The sequence below is a fragment of the Oryzias latipes genome, chromosome 16 (assembly GCF_002234675.1).
Source record: "Oryzias latipes chromosome 16, ASM223467v1".
Taxonomy (NCBI): Eukaryota; Metazoa; Chordata; class Actinopteri; order Beloniformes; family Adrianichthyidae; genus Oryzias; species Oryzias latipes.
Window position 1 is genome coordinate 28,583,992 of NC_019874.2, and position 27,485 is coordinate 28,611,476.

Below are 27,485 nucleotides of genomic sequence, written 5' to 3' on the forward strand. Positions count from 1 at the left end.
GCAAGGCGGCAGCGCTGTAGATCTATGTAACTAGACGCACACACAGACAAGACACACACAGCAGATTCATTACCGTGGTAGTTTGCATGTATGTTGTATGGTCACTTAGACCGGAGAGGCGGGGCTGGTGAGGCCCGGTCCGCCTCTCCGCTGTAGATTTTCATAGTTGGGAGTCTCTAGAGTTTGAGCCAGACCACCTCAGCCCCGCGCAGAGGCCCGACCCGCCGGTGCCGTTTAAGCAGGGAGCCGGTTCGGCTCTGGCGGCGCTGGTTCTTCCTGAGAGGCCGATACAGTCCGACAGTTTGTCTTTTGGTAGCGTTTCCAATTTTTCCGGCACAGTGGAGGTGTTTCATACCGGTCTGAAGATAGTACTAGTAGTGCGTTAGTTTCTGGTTTCTCTGTGAGCAGTGAAGGAGGGTCGCTGCTGCGGCCCCGAGCCAACACTCCGATGGACGGGCAAACAGCTCGACAAAAAAAAGAAAAACAAAAAAAAGACTAAAACAGGAAAAAGGAAAAAAAAAAGGCATAAGAAGTGTTTGAACTCTGTCACAGTGTGCCGTGCCCTTTATGAGGCATGTGATATTGCAGGTTTATTTCTTATAGCACACTTTTTTTTGGTGAATAACATTTTTTGGAGACATTTTTATTATTAATAATATTATTATTGTATCTGCTCCATGTTAGTTCTGGTTCTTTGTTATTTTTTCAAGATTGAAGATGTATTGTAAATGTTTCTAATAAAATGGAAATGAAATGATCTCCAGCTGAAGCCGACTCTGAGCGCTTTTCTTTTTAAAAAATCTTTTCAACCAGGAGTTCCTGGCGGCTGAATTGATCCTTTGATGATGACCATTAATATTTAATACCAGAAATCAGAGGGCCGAGCAGCAGCAGCACTCTGCAGAAATCTTAGATTACACGGGCCATTATGTCATCGCCCGAAAACCGGGCCCGTCCACCGCAAAGACACGAGAGCCGTCTGTAACAAAGGAGATAGATTTATTTGTACACGTGCAGTCCGGATATACATATGTTAGAATAAAGGTTAAAAAGGCCCCGAACCCATAGCCCCCCCCCCCCAGGTAATGCCTTGTGTTCGGCGGCAGTCCGCGTTGATGTGGAAACGCCATCTGTGTGTCCGTAACCTTTGGATGTGCTGGCCCCCCCACCTACCGATGCTCTCTTTCCTCATCTATTAAACTATTAGATCCTGACCAACACCAACGCGGCTGCTGAACGCCGCCCGCCCGCCCCCCCCAGCCCTGACAGGAAACAAAGAGCGCCGGCAGACCTCGGGGAGATCCCAGCAGGCAGAGTCTTGTTCCAGTTCCACGCAGACAGACAGACAGAGTACAGGCAGCGCAGGATTTCATCTACAGTAAAACACGCCGTCTCAGCATCCGAGCCCATAGGAGCCCCCCCCCAAAAAACATTATCCCATCTAACAACATCCATCCTAGCTAGAAGGCAGCAGCAGCAGTGGTGTCCTGCATGCGTTTAAGGCACCCTGGAATCGCCTCCTTGACGCCTCAAAGGCTGAGACGGGGCGAGGGAGGGGGGGGGGGGGGGGGTCAAGGAGCGACGCTCGCCGTCTTACAGGTGAAGCTCTGCAGCCTGGAGCCAACATGACTCATCCAGAGGAGAGCCAGGGAGGCAAGAAGGCACTACTGGAAGGGGTGTGTGGTGGGGGCTAAGCTGCCCTGCATGGTCACACCGACCCCTTCCAGCACATAAACACACACAGAACACCCCCCCCCCCCCCAAAACACAGAACCCAAAAATTGATCCAGATCTGAAAGAACGCAGACGAGCAGCTGATCATTCTGGTCTAGAAAAAGGGGTGAAGGGACATTTCAGACCTACGACTGACCGTACGCCTGTAGGTCTGAACCTACGTCTGTCTTTACATCTGACCGAATGTTCGACGGTACGTCTGTCCTTTGGTCTCTATGTACATCACTACCTATGTGTGTACTTATATCTGACTTTATGTCTGTCTGAATGTCTGATTGTACATCTGTCTTACTGTACATCTGTCTGATGTCTGAACGTAGGACTGTAAGTCTGATGGTACGTCTGGCTGTATCTCTTACTGTCCGTCTGTCTGAAAGTCTTACTGCACGTCTGTCCTACTGTAGGTCTGTCTGATTGAACATCTGACTAAGTCTGACGGTACGTCTGTCTGAATGTCAAACTAAGTCAGTCAATACATCAATGCGTCTGTGTACACATGTATGTTTGTTTTTTCGTTGTGACATCTTTCTGTCTATGTCCGTCCGTCTGTCCCAACCTTTGTGTGTGCGTATGTCTACCCGTCCATAATTCTATATGCATAAATATTGTATCTGGTACATCCTCCAACTCTCTTTTGATGAAAGACAAATAGAAAAGATGAGTCAGAAAAAGGGCGTTAAGCTTTATGTTGTATTGTGTCTGATGATGTAGCTGTTTTGATGGTGGGAGGGGCTCACCTTTGTCCCACCCATTCACTCCTCGCACTTCCTGTCCGCTTTTCTATAGCTCGTTACCATCCCTGCTCCTCCTCCTCTTCACTTTCTCTAAGCCTGAGAGAGCCCGTCTACCCGTCTCCGTGCCCCCACCCCCCCCAATGTCCTCTGGTTTGCTGGACTTGAAGGAGAAGGTCGGCGCTGAAGTCTCAGTTGTTCTGGCAGCAGGAGCCCTTACTAGACGAGGTCTGCGTGGGCTCTACACTGATGGGAACCACGTTGGAGGCGGGGGAGAAGTCGCTGTCGGTCCGGCCCGACATCTGCCGCTGTGACACGATGTTGTAGATGGCTGTGAGGAAGAGGAGGGGCCGCAGGGAAGTGAGGAGGTGCAGAGAAATCTGAGCAACAAACGGCATAAAAAAGTACAACTAAAAGCCGCAGACTTTTGGCCGAGCTCCAGCGGACCCAGCAGAACGTGGGATGTGCAAACTCTGATGGTTTTCACTTCAGTTCCTCAAAAATTAAGCTGAGGATCGGGGAGGATGCCCGCTGGTTTGAAAGTGAGCCAAATCGGCAGAGATGGACAACTCAAACGGCCTCAAAATCACAAAGTGGCAGACATGGACTGCCTGGAGGAGCAGAGGTCAGAGTTATTGCTCTTTTTATGTTACCTCTGTGTGTGTGTGTTTGGGGCATCAACGACTTTATAAACTAAAAACACTTTATTTTTCAGATGAAGAGCTGCTTGCACGCATTCACAGGGTGTTGCTGCCACCTAGTGGCAGAGAAGAGATGATGCTCTAAAACTCTTGAAAGAAACGAGACTTTGTTTTTTTGTTTTCTTCTGCTGTTACAAGTGTTAAAAAGACACTGAACTGACTTGTTGCAGCCCTTCCAGGATTGAAGGTGAACGTGAATGTGTTTTAATGTAAATAAGGAGAAAAGGCTGTTAAAAAGGCTCTAAGGAGGACGTGACTCAAGCCTGAATCAATTAAGGATAAACGTTATTGGAGAAAGTTTTCAATTGTATACATTTCTGTTTCTCCTTTAAAGGATTTTAAAGGATAAGGTCTAAGAAGACGGAGTATGTTAAGCCAGTTAGATCGGATATTGCAGGTTTCCACAAATGGTTGTGATTTCATTTATGAGTTTGTGTGAATATCCAAGACGATGAAAGCCATTAGAACAAACATCAAAGCTCTAATGTTCTTGTAAAAGTAACTTAAAAATAGCAAACACTTTGTACTCCATTTGTTGAATACTTGTAAAATGTCAACATGCTTCCTCACTAAAACTTAGATAAAACAAAGCTGACCTGTCAGAATCGTCTGGAACGCCAGCTCCACGTTAGAAGAGTCCAGCGCCGACGTTTCCAGGAAGGACAAGCCGTGCTTCTCTGAGAGAAAAGAAAAGACAAAAGCAGAAGGTTTATGTAGGAAACAAAGCAGTTTAGGAGAAGTAACTTTGTCGAACATTCATAAAACGGAGGTGTGTAAACATGCTAATGTTGTTACGATTGTGGGTCTGAGTGAGTCATGATGGAAAATCCCTGGACTGTGGCTGAAATGCCATGACAGCCTGAGGCAGGCGGGCGTCAGGCCCTCTCATCTCAGACTCTAACAGGACTATTCGAAAGCTCTTCCTCTTTGCTGCAGTGATGTCTTTCAGCTGAGCGGCTCAAACGCTTTGCATAGACACAGGCCTGCTGCCGTCCTCATGTAAACTAGGTGTCAGTCTCTAAAAAACAGGAAACAAAGACGCCCTTTGTCTCCTGAGGTTTTTCAGATGATCAATACAGGCTGAGGAGGAACCTGCACGCCATCAGGGGGCGCTGTTCACTTCAAACTCCCCAGTCATTAGGAGAAATGTCCTGCAGAGGAGAGGAGCATGTCTCAGTCCTGCTGCCACACAAAGACACAGTTGTGTTTAGTGTTGTGGGTCAGTGCAGGTCGCAGCAGACGACTCGCTTTTATTTGTATTAACTTATCAAAGTCGAAGCAGAATACGCTAAGGAAAAGGAGGGGGGTTGAGAGGTTTCATTTCAGTTCTATATGCCAACTTTATGGTCAGCAGAGGCCAGATTTCATGAAAACGCAAAGGCTTCAATAAAGTTCTTTCAAAATAAAACACTGGGTTTGTAAGAATGTTTAAAAGTATCACGGGGCAGAACCCGCCCAGACGGGCTGCACAGTCCGAGCTGTGAGCTAAGAGGCTGCAAGAAATGGAAGCTGGGGGGGGGCTCTCTGAGGAATTCTGAAGAGTCCAGGAACCAACACTGCAAACTATCTGAGCCTTGCAAAGACCTCAGTTTTAGACCGTCCAGATCTTTTACCAGGTTTGAAGCCGTTTTAACTCCTCTTTGCTCTGCAGCTTTCCGGGCTTTTCTCAAAATCAGCACAGACGACAATGTTTTGTCTCACTAGGAGCCAGGATCTACAAATATGGAAATTATCATTACAATGAGTCCAAATCCTTTGGATCTAAACTTTTGAAAATAGAAAAACTTGATTTAAGACACAAAAAAAAAGCTTCACTAATTTTTGGTTCAATTTTAAGGATATATATATATATATATTTATATATATATATTTATATATATATATTATATATTATATTATATATATATATTTTAAGAATTGGAGCTTGTTTTAGATTTGATGATGATTAATAAAGTTGGAAAAACCTGTTCTAAAATTCTCATTTTGTTCACATTTTGGTCTAGAGTGAGTCAGTTTTTCCAGCTTTCTGTAACCAAAATGACCTACTTTGGGTACATACAACCATTTTCCTAGAACTAGCAAAAACATACTTATTACTGGGCCAAACCGTTAGCTTTTTATTCTTATTCTCCCCTTTTTGCAATACTATTGTGGAACTCCTTGTTTCTAGATTTGAAAATCTTATGAGCTTTCTGGTTAAAAAAACCGACTTGCTGCACGGACAAATCATTTCAAGTGAACTTCCTTTGAAGGTTTGTGCTCTTTTCCTGTTTTTAAGCTATTTTTTAAGTTAAATCAAAGCATCCAAGAAGAGGACAAGAGATAAGGAAAGGAGTCTGGATGTTCTGCCTGAAAGCAGACGAATGCATTGTACCTGCAAAGGCTCTGGCCTCGTCTGTGGGCACCGCCCTCAGGTGGCGCAGGTCGCTCTTGTTCCCCACCAGCATGATGACGATGTTGCTGTCTGCGTGGTCCTGCAGCTCCTTCAGCCAGCGCTCGGCGTTCTCGTAGGTCAGGTGCTTGGCGATGTCGTAGACCAGCAGCGCTCCGACGGCTCCGCGGTAGTACCTGCAGCCGGACAGCAGGGCGGCACATAAATGGGCGCCAGCTGACCGGCTTCACGCGTGTTTGCGCACGTGAGATTCACACACGGAAGTTGTGACTAAGACAATTCCTGCTGAGCGCAAAGAGGAACGTCCTGATTCGCTTCTGGTAATATTTCTGCTGATTCTGACGGAGGTTCAGCCTTTAGGACAGAGGATGGACGGACGCTCTGTTTCCTGCAGAGGCGTCACAGCTTCAGAGAAACGGTTAATGAACGCTCTGCTTTCCGCAGCGGATGGAGGGTTCGTGAACGCCACACAGAGGACGCACGTTCCCCTTTCCTGTTACCTGCACCGTCACAAACCACGTCACCTGGACCTGTTTCAACCATTTTCCAAAAGCTGAAGGCCCCACAGAGATCTGAAGGAACCGAACTTAAGTTTAAAGATCCGGTTCTTTATTTCTTAACCATTTATTTCCAGAATTTTCCAGCTGATTCTCCGTCATCTATAGTAGTTCAGAGTTGAATTTGGAACAAATATGGATGCGAGATGTTCGGCTCTGGATCCTCAAACACGGTGGGGGACTCACGCTGATGTGATGGCCCGGTACCGTTCCTGGCCCGCTGTGTCCCAGATCTGCGCCTTGACGGTCTTCCCCTCCACCTGGATGCTCCGGGTGGCGAACTCCACCCCGATGGTGCTCTTGCTCTCCAGGTTGAACTCGTTGCGGGTGAAGCGGGACAGCAGGTTGCTCTTGCCGACACCGGAGTCTCCGATCAGAACCACTGCCAGAGAAAAAGCCAGAGAGGTGTAAACCAGCGGGAGAACGCGCCTCTCACCTCCAAACGGATCAGAAATCAATCTGAAGTGAGCTTGAATCGTTTTATTGTGCTGCTACTTTGATATTTCACAATGAAAGTCCTTGTGCCAATAGAGCATTTCTATTCATTTGCAAGTTGAAAGGCTTTTAATTTGTAACAGGAAGTGAAAGGTTTCAATGCCATGGAGGGAACACGCAACGTCCCAATTTAATCAACGGGAAGAAAAGCCAAAATAAAACTACTTGAAATGAACCAAAACAAACCGAAAGGTGACGTTGCAACAGCAACTCCATCCTTATTTAGAGCCACTGCTGATTTTAGGCCCGTTTCTTTTTCGCCTGTGTCATCGACTGTTTTTTACTGTTCAAGAAAAGATAAAGTGATGTTTTTACACTTCTGTCATATATTTCAGAATCGAGGCTAATTCAGGAGCAAAAATGAGTTTTATTACAAAGGTTTTGTTTTGATCAGAAGGAGTATGAATAATGTGTTTGGCCTCATTGACTATATAGGAGAACTGCCGAATGACTGTGATGTCACCCGTAGAAAAATAATCGCTTCCGGCTCAATGAAGTCAATTTAGTGGCTCATTTTCGCAATTTGGATGCCACATGTTGCCAGCAAGCATTGGTGATTGGTCCCAGTCAGTCTGAGTCAACGTTTCTATGGCAACCACTCTCAAAATTAGGATTATCGAGAACATGTTTAAAAAAAAAGGTAGCAGAGCAATAATGGTTGGCTGCTCATTTCTCTGTAGAAGTCTACTGGAGCAGGCGAGTACTTCCTGTTTGGAAGGCCAGGGGGGGAGGGGGTCACTCAGTCCAGTTCTCATATACAGTCAATGGTTTGCCTTTAAACTGAAGATAACTTTTACATCTATTCCACACTTTTTGAAGGTTAAGTCACTTTTAAGCAGGCCTGGGCGAAAAATGGATTGAATGAATTAATTTGAATTTCTTGTTACGGGCGATTTAAAAAATAACTAAATCGAGTTTTTGTGTAATGGCGCATTTTTGGCTCCCCAGAGCTTCCGTAGCGTTAATTTCACACGGCAGTATGGCAAGCAATAGACAACAACATCATAGCACACAAGAAACAGCAAGCGACAGCATGGCTACCGGTGAGACTAGGAAGTTTGTTCCCAAGAAAGGAATAAAATCCTCTGTGTTTGGAACTGGTATGGGTTTGCTGCCATACCCTGCCTAAAGCCCACCGCAGTCAAAGGCAGCAGCACCACGAACCTGTTCCAACACCTGGGGGAAACCTTTTATTACTGTTCTCCTTCACTCTGTAACTCCAAACATGAGCGCGCGCCCCCAACACTTGTGCACACTCTCATGCGCTCTTTCCTCTTACACACGCAGCGCCCTGACACACACACATATACTCATTCTACAACACCTACAACACAGTTAGTTAATTACTTAGACAGTAGTTAGTTGTTAATGTTATTTGTTAATAAAGAATACTGCATTGCAATTATGAATTGTATTCATTTGTGACGCGGCTGCCGGGGGATTTTGTGTGCGGGGGGGCGGTCGACCGCGACTTCTGCTGCTTCATCAGCGCGGTGATCAAAAAACCCACACTGTCACAGCTCTAGTTTAAATCTTGTGGGACACAGAAAAATGCCACTATCTCCAATACCGCTAGCAGAACCGTTGAGGTCAGATCTCACAGATACTGCGGTCTTTAAAGAATGTTGCCCTGGGACTCGTTCAATACCGGGGCTCAGTACCCATCCCTAGGAAAGGGGCACGGTGGAAAACAATCACTGAAGCGGTCGCTTTGCATATAGCCAAAGACATGGTACCCATTTATACAGTGGAGAAGACGGGGTTTATTCATTTAATTAAAACCTTAGACCCCACATATGAGCTGTATTGTTAATCCTTCAGAAAATGGTGCTACTCTCAAGGTGAATGTTTGTCTCCTTTTAGTCTAGACTACAAAGTGTGACTTCAAACACAGCTGGGACTTTGATTCCAAGAGAGTGTTCATTTATTGATTATTCATCCCAGAAATGGGGGTTACATTTGTCTTGTGTTTTTTTAAATAAAAGCAAAATTTGCTTTAACTTAAGTTTTCTGCAGTTTGTACTTATTGCTTTCCTTAAGTGTGTGTGGGGAGGGGGGGTGGGGGGCATCAGGAAAAAAATAATCAGAAATCGAATTTAAAAAAAAAAAAATCGGAAATTTTATTTTTAGGCCATATCGCCCAGCCCTACTTTTAAGCCACGTTCACACCTTTTTCTGCGAAGTGTGTTTAAAACCCTTGCATTTTTATGACCGTTTTCGGGCTCTACATACAAAACCACTTAAGGATTTAAGATTTGGTAGTGACATCTGGATCTGGTAAACCTAGACATGGCGACAAACCTGACACCTTCTACGTTTGTCTTCAAACCAAGGCCACTCTAATAATCCATAGCTGTCATTGCAAGGAGGCTAGCAATGAACGGAACCGTTTTCATTTTGTGCCCAAATCGCATCGACATTTCCCACCAAGCCTCGTCCAAAAGCAGGTGGGCCACATGCTCAAGTAAACAGTAGAAAAAGAGGAAGCCCCTCCCTGCTTGTCCAGTGCTAACAGCATAGGCTAAACTTGAATTCATGAATCTGCATCAAATGCCCGTTGTGTACCTAGCTTTAGATTTTGGAGATATACTTTTTTCAAAGTTCCTGCCTGCACCTAAAAAAGAATTGCCTCTGGGGGATAAACAAAGTTGTTTGAATCTGAATTTGATTAGACATATCAAGATAAACCAACCACAACATCAATAGCAGCAAATAATTAACCTCTTAGCTATTGTGAACTCCGAGTTCATTTTTCTGTGACTTTCAGGTAATGTCATGTGGCAGAGACAAGTAAAAAGAAAAGTTTGAATCTGTGGGGATCAGATGAGATTATAAAACATCTAGAGTGAGCAACTGTTTCATTCAGATCTTCATATTTTCAAGGTTTATTTTATCTCCAATGGAGATACCCTTAAAAATAATTAATCTGAAAATGTCAAAGCGGGTCCGTCCCAGACAGATGGAGGATCTCTAACGCAGCTGTTATTGGCCTCCAGAGTTTGATGTTTTTAAATCCAGATGAAGCTCAGAGAATCTTTGCTGGGATGAGGAGCTTCCCTCCAGGCTTGGTGAACGAGATTCTTTCATAATTTGTTGTTCCTTTAATTCTGAACAAAGCTGGATCTGCAGGGCGGATCGGATTCAAGGCTACTTCCACAATAGTCAGGTGAGTCAGTCTGTTTAAAGGAACCTATGGCACAGACGCATTGGGCTGGTGTTGGGAAACAGGAACAGGAGTGTTGAAACTGGTTAGCAGCTGGCCTTCAAAGCAGCAGCAGCAGCAGCGCTCGCCCTGAAGGAAGCCACGTTCCTGCTCAGTTGTGAAGTTTTACTCTCTTCACTTTCACAAAAGATCCTGGGTGGAGGTGAAAATCATTATCCCAGACGGGTGAAGCTGGCAGCCTTCACGCCCAGTCGCCTGCCATTGTTCTGCCTCACTGATACCGAAGAGCAAGGGTTGCACCTCAACCACTGACTGACTGTAAGAATGAAACCAGACCATCCAGCTGGTTCCACGGCTACTAAATACTTCATTACGACCTATTCTGATTCATTTCTGCAGACAACTGTCTTTCTGACAGCTGACTGTACAGAATAAAGACGCCTTTATGGACCTGAAAGCCGTAAAAACATTGAGTTTCCGGATGTAGGGGGGAAATAAAATGCTGAAGTGACTCAGCCTGAATCACCAAACAAGGGAACTGAGGGGACCATATCAGGCCTTTTCCTATTTCAAGCATTCATCAGCATTCTTGAGGAGATTCAGACAAATGATGTCACAGCTGGAGGAGTCTCAGAGTGCAGGTGACAGTCGCACAACCCCAGCTCTTTCCGAGGCCAAGCATTCTTCATGCAGGTATTTCCAGTTAGGCAGCACATGCTTGTTTAGTGATGTGTATAAGAAAAGGCCGGGATGGCTGCAGGTCTGCTCACTTATCATCTGGAACAAAGCCTCCACCCCCACACACCTGTAACTACACCTTTGATACAAAATGCCACATCATGACATGTCTGCAAACGTTACGGCCTATTAAAACTAGTTTCCGGCCTCACATTAAACCATCGAGCCTCAATTTATTTGTATCTAAACCCGAAGATACAAATGTAAGAAAATCTGTCTTTTTCACTTCCCGCGGAGGGAAAACCACACTTTCGTGGTAATCAATATCACATCTAAGCTTAAATAAATCCGCATTTTTCATTTATGATGTCTACATTTACATGATATAACAAAAATCCGGAACTGGGGTGGTTTTCAGGTACAGACAGGTTCCAGTGTACCTGGTGTGGCGTTCAGGGTCACACAGTCGTGCGGGAAACTGCAAAGTTCCCGGAGCAGGTGCTACTGGGACATAAGCGCGAGGGCAGCGACACAGTCCGGCATCAAATGACACGGACTACCGGGACATTCGCCCCGTGGGATGAAGGCCTCACACACACACACGCGCGCGCGCGCATACATACGTACGCTCACCTTTAAACAGGTAGTCGTACTCGTCCTCCCTGTTCGTCATCGTTGCTCCTCGTCTTGGCTCTTCGTCGACGTTACGAATTCAGTCGATCTAACTTGTTGTGACGGTTTCTTCGAGCAAAACAGCCTTGAAACTCACGGAGACGAGCTCGGCGTGTCTTTGAAACGACGTCCAGTCGCCGTCAGTCGATGGTACGATGCTAACTGCGGTCCTTTGCTCCGACGGAAAACTTTCGACGCGTCCTCTCCTCTCCGCCTGTCACTTGCCATCACCAAGGCTGCGCGCGCAACGTCAGTTCCTTAGCCCCGCCCCCCGCTCTCTCCGAATAGTCAATGGCCGACGGACACCTGCTACTAGCATCGACGCGATTGGCCCGCTGCACTGTCAATCACTCCTCGTTCTCATATAAGTCGTCATCGGGCAGCAACAGGTAACGTGGAGCCTCAGGTTAGCTAGAAAACAATGCAGCCAAGTTTATGGTGTTGTTCAGGAAGAACACACAGATGAGGGATGTTATCATAGCTTTTTTTTGGGCTTCTTTCATTTAAATATATCCACCCTACATAAAATTCAGAATTAGCTTCATCATTGTATATTTCTACAAACAAGTAAACTCAATAAAAGTGGTTACAGAAATACCTTAAAACAACCATTTGTTCTATTTTGTCTGAGCTGACAGTCTTAAGTGGCGCTTGAGGGATTGTTCTTGAGCCTGCACAGGTAAAGGCGGGAAATATTGGAGCAAAATCACCTGCAGCGTCTGCCGCAGGGATCTCATGCAGGTAATGTCCCACTACGAAGGCGTCTGGATGGCAGACAAAGCAAACTTTTGGTGTTTGTTTAATTTATTTTTTATTCATGATCAAAATCAACAAATAAATCTCTCAGCGCAATTACAAACCCATCGATTCCACTCATGCTAAACGTCAGCATAGCAACAGCCATCAATCTGGATTCTCTGGTTGAAAAATGCATCCCATGAATCCCATTTGATCGGCAGAGTGTCCTGCAGAAAAAAACGTCAAAAGAAGTGACCCTGTCTCAAACTCAAAGCAACATTTCATTTGGTGCAACCATGGTAAAGCTGTGGGCAGATCAGAGGAAAACCTTTGGTTGCTAAGGAAAGTTGCTATAGTTAGTGTGACATAGTGGCAGGAAAATTGGTACACATATTTATTAGCTTAAGACATGCAATAAATATTGCGGTTGCCATGGACCTATTACAGTGGGGAAGCATTTGAGATGAACGAAAGGTGGCCAGAGAGAGTATTAAACTCTGGATTCATCAGGAGCTCTTTCTGCTTATGGTCCACCGGAGACTGATGGAAGGAGGTGAGTTTGGGTTACTATGAGGCTTTAGCCTTTGAACTACTTTGAACCACTTGTCTGTGGTTGATGGGTTGTAACGTTTCTTCCCTTATTTAAACCTGTTGATGATTAATTAGTATCACCTAGTTTCTACTTCCTTTCTTATTCAAACAAACTCAGGAATTTTCTTTTCACAATTTGCTTCAGCCTTTTGTTTGGTTGTAGACATTCTTAGGATGATTCACATTTTACAATTTTTGTGTCAAATGTACAGACTCGAAGGTTAAAAAAAAAACAGATCAGGATGCACCAACCTGTAAAAACATCAGCAATCTGCAGCTTTTACACCCAGTTTCAGGGATTTGCCACTGTCAGGGGAATTTTAGCATTTGTGGAATTAAGCATCGAAAGATCATTACAGCGGAAGTCCTGTGTCAAATGAAGGGCTGTCATGTTCACCCCATCCCGTTTCTGTCATCCAAACTCCATCTGACCCCTAAAACTGGCAGGTCCTTTAGGAACGGACACGTACTTAAACACTGCCTGCACTTGAAGAGCCACTCTGCTCCTCTAAAGCAGAGTCATCATCATCATCATCATCATCATCGTTCCAACTTTAATTGGGCCAACTCATTATCTGAGCCCAGTCAGAGGAAAAGCAGATATCATGGTTGAGCAGGTTGTGCTGCTCTGTTCTTCTGCTGAGAGTTTCTCATCTGAACTTTTATCACATCCTCCAAATGTCGGACTTATTCCAGAACTTTGTTGTTTTGCACACTCTAGTTTGGTCAAAGCTGATTGAATATTTTCTACAGCAAAGATAGTTTGACTAAACCTTTTTTTTTTTGCTCACCAGATTGTTCTTTTAGAAATCATATAACTGTCTTTTTTTTTATTAACTGTCAGAAAATCCAGATGACATCCAGATATCAAACAATAAAATGAGCAAGACGGTTTCATTGTCAAAACATCTTTATTCCTCAAAAGAAATCAAATCCGTCTTATCACCATTCAGTGCATGGGATGTCAACAAGCTACAGATTTGATAAGAAATCACATCAGTTTTCTGCATCGCGGTCGTGGTGTTTTTTCCCCGTGAGTCGACATCCACTCGCATTCCCGCTGTCATTGTGGCGTATCAGCAGCGTGCCGCACAGGAAGCAGTCCTTTAAAAACCAGTCATTTCTGCATCCAAGGCTGCTCCTCAGCAGGTACAGGGCGTCACGGTCAGATGTTCCTGCAGCACGGCTTGTTCTCTTCCGTGCTTTCCGCCCCGGAGCTGTTGAGCGATACAGCGCTGATGGGGCCTCGCAGCACCTCTCTGCTGCTCACCTTCCTGTGAATCTCTGTCAAAGTGGTGATGAACAAGTCACTTCTTGGACCAAAATGAAAACCACACAAAAACAATTACAGGATTTAAAAAAGGCAACTAGAGATTGACAATAAGGCTTCAAATTCCTAAATAAATAAGCATTTTTTAGGATAAAAGGAAGTCAATTTCTTTGACACACGACGAATTGGAGTAGATGAGTCTAGTCCTTGAGGGTCACTGTTCTGCTTCTCTTACAACTTCTGATTGGTTAATCGGTTAGACACACCTGATCCAGGTATAAGCCTTAGTCACATCCACTCCTATACAAGGTTGACCCGTAGGAATGCTGCCGATTTTTGCGTTTTCCGGGCCCTTGAAGTGTCATACACAGGTATGTCTGCATCTTAAAGGGAGCACCTTGTCTTGCAGTTCCCTTGATGCTCGTGCAGACACCTTAAGGTACGTTTTTAAAATAGAACGTACACGTGGGGTAGACGTATCATAAAGTATTCTCAAGATTAATGGCAGTTACACGCACTCATGGCGTAGGGGTGATGCTGTCATATGACGCCCTTACACCACACTCTAGTCATCCGTAAAGTGCGCATACTTGCTCCTTGCTGACTGTGCAAAAATGTTGCACACATAAGTTGTGCATGTGATACTTAAAGTACCCCAAGGATGTCCACACAAACTACACACTGATTGTCAGGCTATACGCGTGTGGTGATGATAGAACGCACACTTATCACTTGAACAGCACTAACAGGCTCCTTGCATAGCGAGTCTGGGGGAGTTGAAAAAATGTAAAATCCGTACACCTGCATCTTACCTACTTCACCCTTATGTGTTCACTACGACCCATCGCCCACAGCCTGGCCATAAAAAAAAAAGTGCATTAACATTTTCTTACTACGGGCTCACCAAAAACCCGTAAAGACAGATGTGACTAAGGCATAAGCATCAGTGGGAGAGGGAGGGATTCCAATTGACAATCTAAGATGTACTCAGAACACAATAAGTAACCACATACCCAACCGGAGAGTTTCAGTAATGTACTAGAGCAGCGGTGGGCAAACTCTTGGACTCGTGGGCCACAAAGGGTTTTAACATTTGACAGAAGGGCTGGACCAGGAGGCGATGCATGGAGTGTTTTGGTAATCCATCTCATAAGGGAAAAAAATAACAGAATCTGGACGAAAACATGCTTTCATTTTGATCCCAAATTAAAATATATACTTTAAAACAGAAAATATTGGAGTTTTTGTTTCAAAACCGTAGCTTTTGTTCTCATTTTAGTGGCAATTGCACCAATGGGTTGATCCCCCTTAAGTAAAAAACGCAAAATTAGAGAAATGCTTTGTTTTATGGGCTGTTGGAATGATTGGAAAAATGACTTTCCGACCTGGAAAACACACATGAATGTCAGAAAGACAAGAAATCTTTCTGCATCTAAACAAAGCTCAATTTATACTGCGTCATTTATGGGTAGATACCAGAATTACAGGGAAAATAAAATATTAAGAAGGATCAGCAATATAGTTTGGCAGGCCTGATTAGATTGTTTTAAGGGCCACATTTGGCCCCCTGGCAGTAGTTTGCCCACCCCTGTGCTAGAGGGTTCTAAAGAAGAAAGCATTAAATCACCTGCCAAGACGCCGTTAAATGCTGCTTCTACATTAGTGGATTCCAAAGCGGACGTCTCCAGGAACATCAGGCCGTTCTTGTCTAAAACCAGGAACCCAAGTTTGTTATTGCACCTTGAGAGTCAATGTTGTTTGTGGGCTGCACACTCTACACCTGAACTCGTTCATACCTGCAAAGTCTTTGGCCTCCTCAGAGGGCACAGATCTCTCAGACTCCAGGTCCGTCTTGTTGCCCACCAGCATTACCACCATGTGTTGGTCGGCATGGTCCAACAGCTCCTTCAGCCAGCGCTCCACGCTCTCGTACGTCAGGTGTTTGGTGATGTCGTACACCAGCAGGGCTCCAACTGCACCTCTGTAGTACCTGTCAGGAGGACAACACCTCCAAGTTAGCTTGACTAACAACACATTTTAGGACCAACTTGGACTAAACTGTGACTGCAGGAGAACTGAGTTCCGATGGCAGGTTTGTGCCAGGTACCACAGTTCATCTACAGAAGTGCAAACCAACATCAACGTGACTCACCGCAGGAGCAATGGGCCCCTCCTTGCTCAAAGGAACTTCAGACACTGATAGAGTTGGGGAGATGACCTTCTTTGACCCTCCTACCAGTCAGCAGTGAAGCAATTCTTTTGTTCAGAAATTTTCCAATCCAAACCAGCATGCACTGAGATCTCAGATATAAAAGAGTTTTTTTAATCACTCCACCTCAAGAAGATTACATTTAATTATTTAAGGGAGAAGAATTTATGAGCTTGCTGCTTCATTAAATTATGTTACATTTCCATTGATTCATAACTATGCTAGGAATCATTGTAAAATAATTTTGTAGCAAGCTTGTAGATCAAAGCTAAAGCTGTTACGCAAACATCGGACTATTGGTTTGGAAGAAACAGAACCAGAAGGGGCTGACGGAAAGCAGAGATGACTTCACGAAAGTTTAGAACCACAATGCAAGTGGAAATCACAGCAGCATTATGTGAAAATGTGAACCAGCACAACACACATCACAGAAAAAGCACAGTTCAGGTGTAAAACAAAACTTTTTTAGAGACGATTAATATTTATCATTTACGTCTTTTGTTAATTGTAGCAGAAATTCTAAAGAGCCTCTTTGATCATCTGCTAAATAAACCGATAAAATTAGGGTTTATTGTGGGGAGGGGAATGACTGGTTCATCCCCATGTCCACTAAAATTAATTAATAAGTTTTTCAACTAATCCATTCTTTGCAGTGACAATTTTCCTCTTCTTCTTCATTAATCCCACTTTAATAGGTTTTAGCTGCTTGTTACAGGATAAATTGTAAATTTCACCAAACCCGGAATTTGCATTCGGAAATAAATTGGGGGATAATTACTGGAAAAGCCAGACGGACAAGAACAGAGCTAATCCGGGGTGGGATATCCACCGATTCTTCCATGTCCATGTACAAAACTGACACGTCTCTGCTGTTTAAAAAACAGTTTCTTCTGTTAATCCTCCAGTTTAATTAAAATAGAATATGAATGGAGGTCTTTGTCCTTAAGGAGAAGCTTTGTGTGGGAAAGAGCGAATGCTGAAAAATACTTACAGATGTTTTACACCTAAATTTGTCAGTGTTGCTTGATACTGTGGTGGAAACAACATTTCTGTCTTTAATTCTCTTATTGATATGTTTTAATTCATAACAAAATGTTGCAAAAGAGAGGAGACATGAAGACATGTAGAGACGCACGGGTGTCTGTTTTTGAGGGGAACCCCCCCCCCCCTACATAATAATATCAATAATGACTTGTCAACATAAAAAAATGAAAGCATCTTACACTGACTTGGTTAAGAGTCTCAGAAAATGTCATTCTGACCAGATCCCCATTCAGAGCATTTTAATCAATACCTGAGGGAGCCTTTACCAATTCATTCACTGGAGCTTTCTGATCCCTCTCTTTCTTAATTAGCTGAGGTGTGCCCCAGGGCTTCGTCCTGGGCTCCCTGCTCTTCTGGTTTCTTCCTTTTGGAAATATCTTCCACAAATTCAACCCTTTAGGTTAGGGCGGCAGGGGCTCAGGTGGTTGAGCAGGTCGGCCAATGATCGGAGAGTTCGAACCTTGTAGCCCCCCAGTCAACTGTTGTTGTGTCGTTGGGCAAGACATTTCACCCTCCCAGCCTGTGAATGCATATTCATGTGCCTGTGATGGGGCTACAGGCACGTACTGGCAGTCACGCCTCTGTCTGTCTTCCCCTATGGCAGCTGTGGCTACATCAGTAGATTACCATCACCAAGTATAAATGAAGCACAGAAAAATCTAATCCATTAACACCAGAGATGTCACTGATACCTAAATAACCCATGCTCTTTGACATACACAATCAACGTGACAACCAATGTAAAGCGTTGCATAACAGCGCAAAGCTGCTTTTTTCTGTGACAGAATCAGCCAATTTACTTTGACTGCATAAGTATTTCACTCATGTAAAGCTGGGGTTTGAGAATCCAGGCCTTGAGGGCTTCCAACCAACCTGCCATTGAAGCTCTTTACTGGATAAACACACCTGATCCAGGTAATCAGCATCATTAAATGGAAAATGGCGCACTGTATACTTATGTAGCACTTTTCTACCTTCCTGGAAGGCCCAAAGCGCTTTATAGTCACAGTCACATTCACACACTGGTGGCGGCTCCGCTGCCGAACTGGCGCCAACCTATAACCACCAGAGGCAATGTGGGGTTCAGTTTCTTGCCCAAGGACACTTCGACACAGAGGTAGAGTGCCCTGCCGCTGCACCACGGCCACATATCAGAGTAGAGCTGTGAAAGAAAAAGCCTGGATTTTTCACCGCTTCAACGTTTTGCAGCAGAACTCTTGCTCTTGCACGTGGTAGACATGCGCCTGTAAACAGTAGAAAAAAGAAGAAGTCCCTCCATGCTTGTCCAGTGTGAACACCATGGGCGTTCAAGAACACGCGTCTAGCTCGTTCTTGAACTCACATCGCATGCCCGCTGTGTTTGTAGCGTAACAGCTCTGGAACCTGCAGACTCAGCTTTCAGATGCTGCCGGGCTTTTGTTTGTTGCTCACAGCAGCTTTTTCATTGGAGGTGTTTTGTCTGACAGTCTTGCTCTTGATTTGTAACTTTGCTGTTTTGTTAACATACAAATGGTCTTTAGAAGGTGACGTTTTCTCTGCTCCACATCTACATTCAACCAGCCGCCTTGATGTTCTTGGTTCTCTACAGAGGAAAGAGACTGATGTTTCTGGTACTCACGCGGAGGTGATGGCCCGGTACCGCTCCAGACCGGCTGTGTCCCAGATCTGGGCCTTGATGGTGAAGCTGTTGAGCTGCACCGTCCGTGTGCTGAACTCCACCCCGATGGTGGTACGGCTGTCGTGGCTAAACTCGTTTTTGGTGAAGCGGGACAGCAAGTTGCTTTTTCCAACCCCAGATTCTCCTATGAGAACCACTGCAAAACACACACAGACACGTTCTGGCTTTAGCTTGGGCTTTGATCGTTACAAAACTCAGCAAACAGAGCAAAGCCTGTTGCGTCCTCTGCATCCCGTCTTTGATGGAAGGCGTGACACCTCTAGCCAACACCCTCATTTTGAATGATTTAATGCTTGAAACCCCACAACAGCTTTAGAAATGTCCCGTAGTGGAAACTGATGCAACGTTTTGCATTATAGGAATGAAAAAGGCAGGACGAGTGTCAGGTGAGTCCAGATCAGGTGGAACGAGTTTGACCTGGTGTTATCCTGCACAGTGGAGGCTTCCTGCTGGGTAAACAGACGGCAGACACCCACCTTCTGAGCATGCCACTGTTTGGTTTAAGCTCCAAGAGTCTGAGTCAGGCAGAACAAGGCTTGGCTTTACTCGGCACTGATAGCAAACTGTGGAAACAGCCCAACCACAGGATAACAGCTGAGCTCAGTGTTGAGACACGAATCATTCTTATGACATCTCAGAAGTCCTAACATGTAAGATTCTGGGTGTGAGCTGAGATTCTAGGAAACGCAATGGTTTGCCTTCTTCTCTCATTAGAGTTGTTTCAACACAGCTGAGGCACGAGTGTGAAACATCTACTCTTTAAGCGGCTCTGCTCAGGTTCTCTCTGTCTCCACTGTGTGGACACCGTCCAAAGAATCCCTACAAGAAGAGCTGAGGTCCACGGCTTTAAAGCAGAGCAGGCAACTTTCTAGTAAAAACTAAACTGCATTTGCTGCAAATCTGCAAATCTGCAGTACTTAAAATTCATGTTCAAAAAGTCTAAAATGTTTTTCTCTTTTGTGATAAATTTACAAACCAGAACAGCAGAGAAAAGCCTAACTCGGTTTTCTGGGCCGGTTCTCACTTTATTTCCTTTTTTGTGGTGTTTTGTTATTTTATTTTTATGAGCAGCTTCTTCTTTGCTTCAAACACTTCCCAGTTTTCATGAGAGGTACGTTTGTTTGTGGACTTCATTATGAAAGCTCAGTCCTGAGGTGGAAAATGCGCGTGTCTTTACTGATTTGAATACATTCGACTGCAATGTTTTCATGGATGTTAACAGCGGGGAGAACGAGGGTCCTGCTCCTCTAATACAGATGCTTTTAATTGTTCTGGTGCTACAATCTGCGTTTGTGTTCACTTCAGCAAACCACTTCATTCTAACAAAATCTGAGAAATTATTTCTAAATTCAGTTTGAAAAGAAAACGTTTTAACTTCAAGATTTCAATGGAATAAATGAGTGGATTCAAGAGTTTTTGTTGTAGTTGTTTTTGTGCATTGAGACAGTTCTGGTCCTTTTTGCCTCATCAGAAGTGAGGATATTTGTGAACAGAAGCAGCTGAAAGCCCCAGGCTTCCCCTTCCTCCTGCGCTGAAGTGCTTCTTTGTCATTCAGGCTGACCTGCAGGATCCGGGTTAGCAGGTTGTGGTGTTTACGTTTGTTCAGAGCAGCTGTTTGCTGTTCGTAGCCCAGTGGTCCGGCTCGGTCAGGTTTTTGTTTTTAACCCAAATATGTGATCATTGTCTATTTTTGTAATCTAACCATAAACCCCTTGAAAATAAGGACTACAAACAATAACGTCTACGTGTTCATCCATTTGTTTTGTGTAGCTTTATACTTCCACTAAGCCATGTGGATGCTGTGTATCTCAGAATTTGCTGACACGGTTCTGCTGGACCACGTTCCAGTTCAGTTTGTGCAGCAGGTCTTACCCTTCTGCACTGCAAACACTGAAACTACAGGAAGTAAAAAGAGCATTGTTTCCAGAAAAAAATGTCTTATTTTCTGTCTTGCAAGGAAAATAATCTTATTAAGAAAGTAATCTTATTTTAAGAAAACATGTCTTAGCGACATTTATTTATTTTCTGAAAAAATAAAAATTCCCTTTTTGACTCCACTGGAAGATTTTCCTGCTTATTTAAAGAAAATCTCCTGATAGGGTAAGAATTTGTACTTCTTTCTGAAGCGTTTTTCCTTTTTTTGCAATTGGATTTGAAGCATTTTTTCTTCTTTCAATGGTAGCTGTTAAATAAATCACTTATTAACTGATCTTAATCAATGTGCATCTTTTTCTGATCGCTGTAAACTCCTCAAGTCCAACCTGAGGAAAATTTTACAGCCTGATCTGTGTCTGCTGGCTTTTCGGGTTACTGTTCACTTCACTGTCTCCGACTGTGCTGCTTTATTTCCACCATCCGAGTTTCTCTCCAACTACTGAGTAACTTCTTCAGCAAACAATCCTTGTTGGTTTCCATGGAGACGCAGAGCGAGTTGCCTTGCAGAGGTCTAAAATGTCTGATTTGCAGATCCTGAGGGAAACTTGGATGAACTTGATGGGTCTGCAGTGAGTTTCTCTGACCTTCAGAGATGAACGTGCACCTGCCACTGGTTCAAACTCAAAATACTCCCCCGCAGGGACGCAGTTCACCCAAACCAGCAAGTTTGGAGAAAAAATAAGATCTCTGGAAAAATTGGCCATCCTGCAGGTGCATCCAGCAGTCAGGGGTGCAGCAAACATTTCATACTTTCTTTGTGGTTTTACTGTAGCAGAAAATGGGGCGGATCTACAGGTGTGGGGGGCTACAGGAGGCAGCTGATCCCCTTTTTGTCATTACAAGTTAATCTGCAAACAACAAATCACCACTCGGTCAAGCCAGAAAGGATAAAACAAATGATGAAAATTAAATTTCATAGTGGGGCCCCTTAAATATTTAGCTACGGCCCTGCATTAGACAGATCTGTCCAACTGAAAGGGTTTTTATTGGGGGAGCGAGGTGTCGACATTTTTTTTTTTTAAAGGACAATTACTGTTTTTGGTTTTTGTTCAATTTAGACTGTAAAATTTTTTTTTTTTTTTGGAAATGGTGAATAACTGTGTGGGGTCTGAAACCGCTTTAATCTGAACAAATTTGATTGATTTGCAACTCAAACATGGTTTTCGGTTCAGAACCTGAATAAGAGGACGGGTCTGACGCTTAACCCAACACCAGGTAAGTGTTCACTGTTAATGAACTGATAGTGAAAAACACTACAGTACTTGCACCTTCCTAATGACTAGAGAGTGGTAAAAGGACACCGTACAACAGCATCTCCTGTACGTCACAATGCGTTCAACTTGAACTAACCCTATAAATACTTTACGATACGCTTACCACAATGGTCAATCCATTTTCATGACGTCCCATGAGGGGGCTTCCCGAGCCACAAAGGAACTCTAAGACACACCTGTACTTCCTTCTCGGATGGAGTTTCCTTGTCTCTACGACCCTCCACAGGCCCGGACAACCCGAAAAACCCACAGCACCCGTACGGGTCAACCCTCATGTGGATGCATGTGGCTGAGGCTTAAGGCTTTGAGTAAGGAGAGACCAGAAGATTAATTGGAAGATGGTCACAGAAGAAAAAGAAGAAGGGACAAATGATGATGAAGAGGACAAGAAGGAAATGACCATTAAGCTTCGTTCAAACCGCCGTCTGTAACGCTCGTTAAAGCAACCGTTTTCAATGTCAATGTTAGCGCTTGTAATCTCTTGTGCTCATGCGTAGCAAGTTTCTGCAACCCATTTTGGGCTCTACGTATAAAATGTATGACCACTGAAAGCTTGTTGAAAGTTAAACTAATTCAAACTCTTACAACTCTTTTGTCTTGTTTTACAACAAGACTTGGACTTGTTAGTGACGTATGAATGGAGTTCCTTTTAAGTCACGGAAATGCCAATCGTTTGAAAATTGATCATGGAGGAGAAATTAGCTATTGCGGTCTGTACCCAGATGGAATTATATGACATCAAGTATTTAATATATCTGAATAAAGTTGAAGCAAAATTTGTGAGATTTGCACCACTTTGACATTATGCACCAAGCCTCTTCCAACATTAGAAAAAGAAAAAGAAGCTCCTTCCTGCTCATCCAGGATGAACATCATGGGCTAAACCAAATTTAAAACGTTTAGTGCGTTCTTCAATGAGCGTTACAAGCCTGGTGTGTATGTAGCACTAGGGATGAAGCTGAAAATTCGGAATCAGAGACAGACGGTTAGTGATGAAGAAGATGATGATGATGAAGAGGGAGACAGCAGGTCTTGCAGTGGAACTTGCTGTTGGTCCTGATGGACCACAGGTTTAGCATAATTTACCTTCAATAAACTCAAAGGGAAACAGCCACTTTTCCTTTTCTAAGATGCTAAAAAATGCAAATCCATGGCGCAGCTGCGTTTACAGACCTTCCCCAAAACATCACATGGATCTGCAAACAGAAGCTTCCTCGGGGAGGGGCTCAATTTCCAGCCTTGACACAAGCAGGTGCGGCGCGCTGCTTTGCATCCGGACATTTCAGAAGCAGGAAGACCTCTTCAAAGACAAAGGTTGGAGTGTTTGTGTCCAACCACAGTCTGATGTCAGAACAGTGATACATCTGTTACAAAAGTCTGCAAAAATAAAAGTGGACTCAAACTTTTACAGAAATGTTGCCAGAATATTTCCCACCAGGCAGTGAAAATTCAAACTTTTACTTAGATTTTTAGAGAAAGCAACAAACAAGATGCGACTTAAAACAAAGACACATCATCTAAGAACCACTCAGTCCTTTAAAAGTTTCATCATTAGTGACACTAAAAATGTTTTTTTTTTCCCTCAATCATGAATGCAGCTCTAAAACTGACATAAAAAGTGGATTTATTTAATGCTTAATTTGAATTTAAACTAAAGTTGCGTTCAGTGTACCTCAAAAGTCAGTGGAAACTTTTTCACTTAACCAGGGCGCCTTACAGAAATTTGTAATGGTTAACGTGTTGAAACCATTTACTTTTTAAGGTAACCTAACTTGAAAATATTTAACTATATGTGGATGACACAGTGGTGTTTACACAATCTATTCAAATGTAGAGATAGAAAAGGTTTTGTCCCACAGTCAACACAGAACACGTCACTTTTTGTCCTTTTTTTGGACTCCACCGAGGCTTGGAGGCATCTCTAATCTCTCAAACTTTCAATCCTCTCATCTTCTCCAAGTGTTTCACTTACATCCACAGACAAAGTTTAACTGGACTGATAATCTCTGACATTACCATGGCAAAAATGAAGCTGCTCCGCCCACTTCAACAACATTCCTGAAATGAATGTGATAAAGTGAGTTTCATCAACTTCATCCATCAACCAGTCAGAACTGGCTCCAGTTTGATAAACAGATTATTCAAAACACAAATGTGGGCATCAGTAGACAAAGAAACAAAAACATCAGAGACGTTTTTTTCAGAAACCAGGCTGTTCTCGAGTGTTTTTTGGAGTAGATTTCATCTTTTTAAATCAAAACGAATGGGATATTGCTCCTTTTGACACCACACCCCAGTGGTCATTTGAGGAACTGCAGCAGTTGCTACTTCCAGGTTGGTTCTTAACATTAATTGGCTGATTGATCAAGTTGAAAAATTAGAAGCAAATATTATTTTCTATCACAACAGAAAAAAAAGTCGCTATGGCGTTAAAATGCAACAACTTGAGGTTAAAGGTAGAGGATGTAATGAAGCGCCATGAATACGGGTTTTTAAATGCAATTATGAATGTGGACCCACCTGTACAATGAAAGCTGTGTAAACTTACTATCTGGTGGTGGGGTTTTGTTTAATGAAGCCTTTTGTGTTCAAAGTGTTCCTCAGGAAAAAGTGCTCAGATTCCCAGAAACGTACTGAGGAGTCACGTTGTCCTCATGAGTATATTATGATAGTTTATTTATCTACAAACAAGTGAGAGGGCGAAACCCTGAACTGTTGCTTAACGTTGTCATGGCAACGTTAGGAAAGTCTTTGAAAAACTACATTTTAACATTTTAATTCTGCGTATCTAAAAAACATTTTTCTGTTAAATTTGTGCAGAAATGATGTAATCATAGAAATGAATTTTGTCAAGAACAAGATTTTGGGTTTCTTTTTTTTTGTCCATAAACGTTTGTGCAAAACACCTGAGACTTGTATGTTTTCTCTGCTTAATCAGATTTGTTAGCTATGTGTGTATGTGTGTGTTATCTACAAAGATTGGCTGCTAAGAAACAGCTTTAAATATACTTTGCATTGACTGTATGTGAAAACTGGACTGAAGAAGCCAAAATCCCCTTGACTGCTCTTAGGAAATATTGGTCAGAATAACCATCCTTGATATGCTACCTTTTTTTTTTAACATGTTCTTGATAATCCTCCTTTGGTCATGATTTTTTTTCCTGTAGTAGTGACGGTTATTCTAGTTCTACCGACCAATCAGATGCCTCAATAAAAGCAGGTGATTTCACGTCGAATGTTTGAAATGTTTGACTGACAGATGTTGTGTAGCCAGCGGTAGGGGTGTGGACATCCAACAAGCTTGCTCCTGATTGGTCAGAGAGGTTGCCGCAGTAACTGGTTGATGTTGTCTGGCTCAAACATGGTGGCATCCCTCTTGCAAAATAAATGGTGACCGAACTGACTTCATTTGGTTGGAGCCGGGTGAAAACCATTTTCTACGGGTGATGTCACACTTGCTTGCTGCAGTTCTCTTAAGCCACGTGCACATCGCCATCGGCAATGCGCATGCAAACAACCACTTTTAATGAAAAGTTGCTGCCCCTGTTAATTCACGGAAGGACCAACCGTTTGAAAATGGGTCATGGGGGAGAAATTAATAAGAAATTGCGGTTTGTGCCCGGCTGGAATTATGACACTAAGTATTTCAAATATCGGAATAGAGCTGTAATAGAAAAAGCCTTGAAAAAGATTCACAAGATCTGCGCCGCTTTGACAGTTGGAACCAAGCAGTAGCTTGAACACAACAAAAAAGAGAAGAAGAAGCCCCTCCCTGCTTGTCCAGTGTGAACACTGTGGGCTTATACCGCATTTAAGAATGTGCGTCACATGCTGGGTGTGAGTGTAGCATCAGTCCAAAGTACTTTGACTTAAAGAAACCATTTGAAAGAATTATCACACAGTAAAGGCATCAGTCCTACAGCTTTGATGCTTGGAGCTCATTTGAATGAAACTGGAGGCTTTCAGTTGTTCTGGCTGCATGTATGAATGAAAGATTTCCTTCATGTTGTTACTTTGGGTTGGTTTCTGTGGCTTGAAGAGGTTTGTACTCTACTTCCATGTGTTGGATGTGTTGGAAGGGTGGAGGTCCTGAGCTGGCTCTGACTCAGCTGTGAGTCCGTTTGTTTAATGAAGGCGTAAAATGATCAGCATCAGTTTGGTTTGAAGCTTCTGAATCACTCTGAGGTTGCCTGGCAGGAGCCCTACAGCCGTGGTTTTGCTGCTGAGCTTTAGCGAAAGGTTTCTTGGCTGCGTTTGACTAAAATACTTGGGTGGGGATCAAAACAAACCCTGATCATCAACCCTCCACCGCCCTCTTACAGCTTACTTGGAGTTTTGCAGTTGCAGGTGTGCTGGTCTGCACTGAATTAGGGTCAGACATTCTTAAGCTTTGCTCATGGGCCGCTTGGAAACAGGTTGTACATTCAGCTGGTTTCTAACTTGAACCGAGGCGTTTCCTCTAAATTTCTGATCTTTGGGTGAAAATGCTGGATTTTCTGGTTCTTTCTGACAACTTTCTGCCTTTATTAATCTGTGGAATGACAACAGACCATTTTCCCCTTCATGCATTGAATGCTTCTTTATATGGGAGGGGGGGGGGGGGGTGCTCAGCATGTAGCAACGCAGCAGGCGGCGTTTAATTACAGCAGTGATCGACCATCAACAGAGACCTCTCTTCTCCAAACTAGGAAGTTGAAATAAAGGAGGAAGTGAGGCCGTTCTGTCATGGTGGGGATCAGATCTTTAACAGCTTTCTGGGAGACGGATGAAGAATGTACTCACCCTTGAAGACAAAGTTGTAAGCCTCGTCTGACCCCATGCTGCCGCCCCCCCCTCTTCCTTCTGCCAAGGATGTGAAGCTACACCTCACTGGAGCAAAGCTCGGATCGGCCTCATGGGTGTCAGCCCCCAGCGACCCTCCCCTGCCTGAGCCAACGCAGAAACGGCTTGTTTGAACAGGACGTGCAGAGCGTATCCAGGCTGCTGCTGCTGCTGCTGCAGGTGGGGAGGGGATGGAGGCGGGACTTTGCCAGGTAGGTTGGACAGGTGGGGGCAGGCAGTAGCAGAGAAGGGCTTTTGGATGCCTCCTGGTGGAGGGGGGCGGATGCATGAAGGAAACAGGAAGCAGAGAAGACAGACTTCCTGAAATGAATCAAACAAGTCAGGATTTGGGCTCCATCAGAATAGAAACGGGTTCTTCACAAGTCTTCACAAGATTTTACAAAGTTAAATCTGAACGTTGACTTTAATTTTCTTTTACATTTTTTTGTTCAAATATCAACTAGAAAAGTAAACATAAAAATGGATCTTTTTCAAATCATCAAAGTAGATTGGATTTTTTTCTCCCTTATTTTGGGTTAGTGTTTATCTTTTCAAACTGTGCAGCTCTTTTATTTTGGAAAATCTTGGACAGACAGGATGTTTTTCTGTTACTGATGTAAAAACACGAATCTGATCTGAAAAGAAATCTAAAAACAAGCCTGCAAACTCCAAAGATAGCATAACAATTTTTAATTTTAGTTGATTTCAAATCAAATTGGATAAAAAAAATTACATCAGATACTCTATTTGAAACAAAAGCTTTCTGTAATTAGAGGAGAAAAGAAAAATAATTTAATTCATT

At 43.6% G+C, this 27,485-nt stretch overlaps 2 protein-coding genes across 2 annotated transcripts; both read right to left on the reverse strand.

Annotated features, from left to right (window-relative positions):
* Positions 1 to 982: 982 nt before the first annotated feature.
* Positions 983 to 11,363, reverse strand: LOC101171030 (ras-related protein Rab-11A). The gene is made up of 5 exons (XM_004078367.4): positions 11,085 to 11,363; positions 6,302 to 6,497; positions 5,541 to 5,734; positions 3,763 to 3,843; positions 983 to 2,796 (listed from the first exon to the last, which is right to left on the reverse strand). The coding sequence occupies exons 1-5, from the start codon at positions 11,122 to 11,124 to the stop codon at positions 2,657 to 2,659; spliced, it is 651 nt and encodes a 216-aa protein (XP_004078415.1). The 5' UTR covers positions 11,125 to 11,363; the 3' UTR covers positions 983 to 2,656.
* Positions 11,364 to 13,344: 1,981 nt separating this feature from the next.
* On the reverse strand, positions 13,345 to 26,963 carry rab25 (RAB25, member RAS oncogene family). The gene is made up of 5 exons (XM_004078368.4): positions 26,645 to 26,963; positions 18,594 to 18,789; positions 15,519 to 15,712; positions 15,350 to 15,430; positions 13,345 to 13,736 (listed from the first exon to the last, which is right to left on the reverse strand). The coding sequence occupies exons 1-5, from the start codon at positions 26,679 to 26,681 to the stop codon at positions 13,618 to 13,620; spliced, it is 627 nt and encodes a 208-aa protein (XP_004078416.1). The 5' UTR covers positions 26,682 to 26,963; the 3' UTR covers positions 13,345 to 13,617.
* Positions 26,964 to 27,485: the final 522 nt, after the last annotated feature.

What these genes read in the sequence shown, in the direction of transcription:
- rab25 (XM_004078368.4), bottom strand. Translation starts at nt 26,681, where the DNA reads ATGGGGTCAGACGAGGCTTACAACTTTGTCTTCAAGG. An exon ending in TTACAACTTTGTCTTCAAGG is followed by an intron (nt 18,790 to 26,644) that starts GTGAGTACATTC and finishes TGTGTTTTGCAG; the next exon opens with TGGTTCTCATAGGAGAATCT. An exon ending in ATTTAACGGCGTCTTGGCAG is followed by an intron (nt 13,737 to 15,349) that starts GTGATTTAATGC and finishes CCACTTTGACAG; the next exon opens with AGATTCACAGGAAGGTGAGC.
- LOC101171030 (XM_004078367.4), bottom strand. Translation starts at nt 11,124, where the DNA reads ATGACGAACAGGGAGGACGAGTACGACTACCTGTTTAAAG. An exon ending in GTACGACTACCTGTTTAAAG is followed by an intron (nt 6,498 to 11,084) that starts GTGAGCGTACGT and finishes TTTCTCTGGCAG; the next exon opens with TGGTTCTGATCGGAGACTCC. An exon ending in TACCGGGCCATCACATCAGC is followed by an intron (nt 5,735 to 6,301) that starts GTGAGTCCCCCA and finishes GTCCGGCTGCAG; the next exon opens with GTACTACCGCGGAGCCGTCG.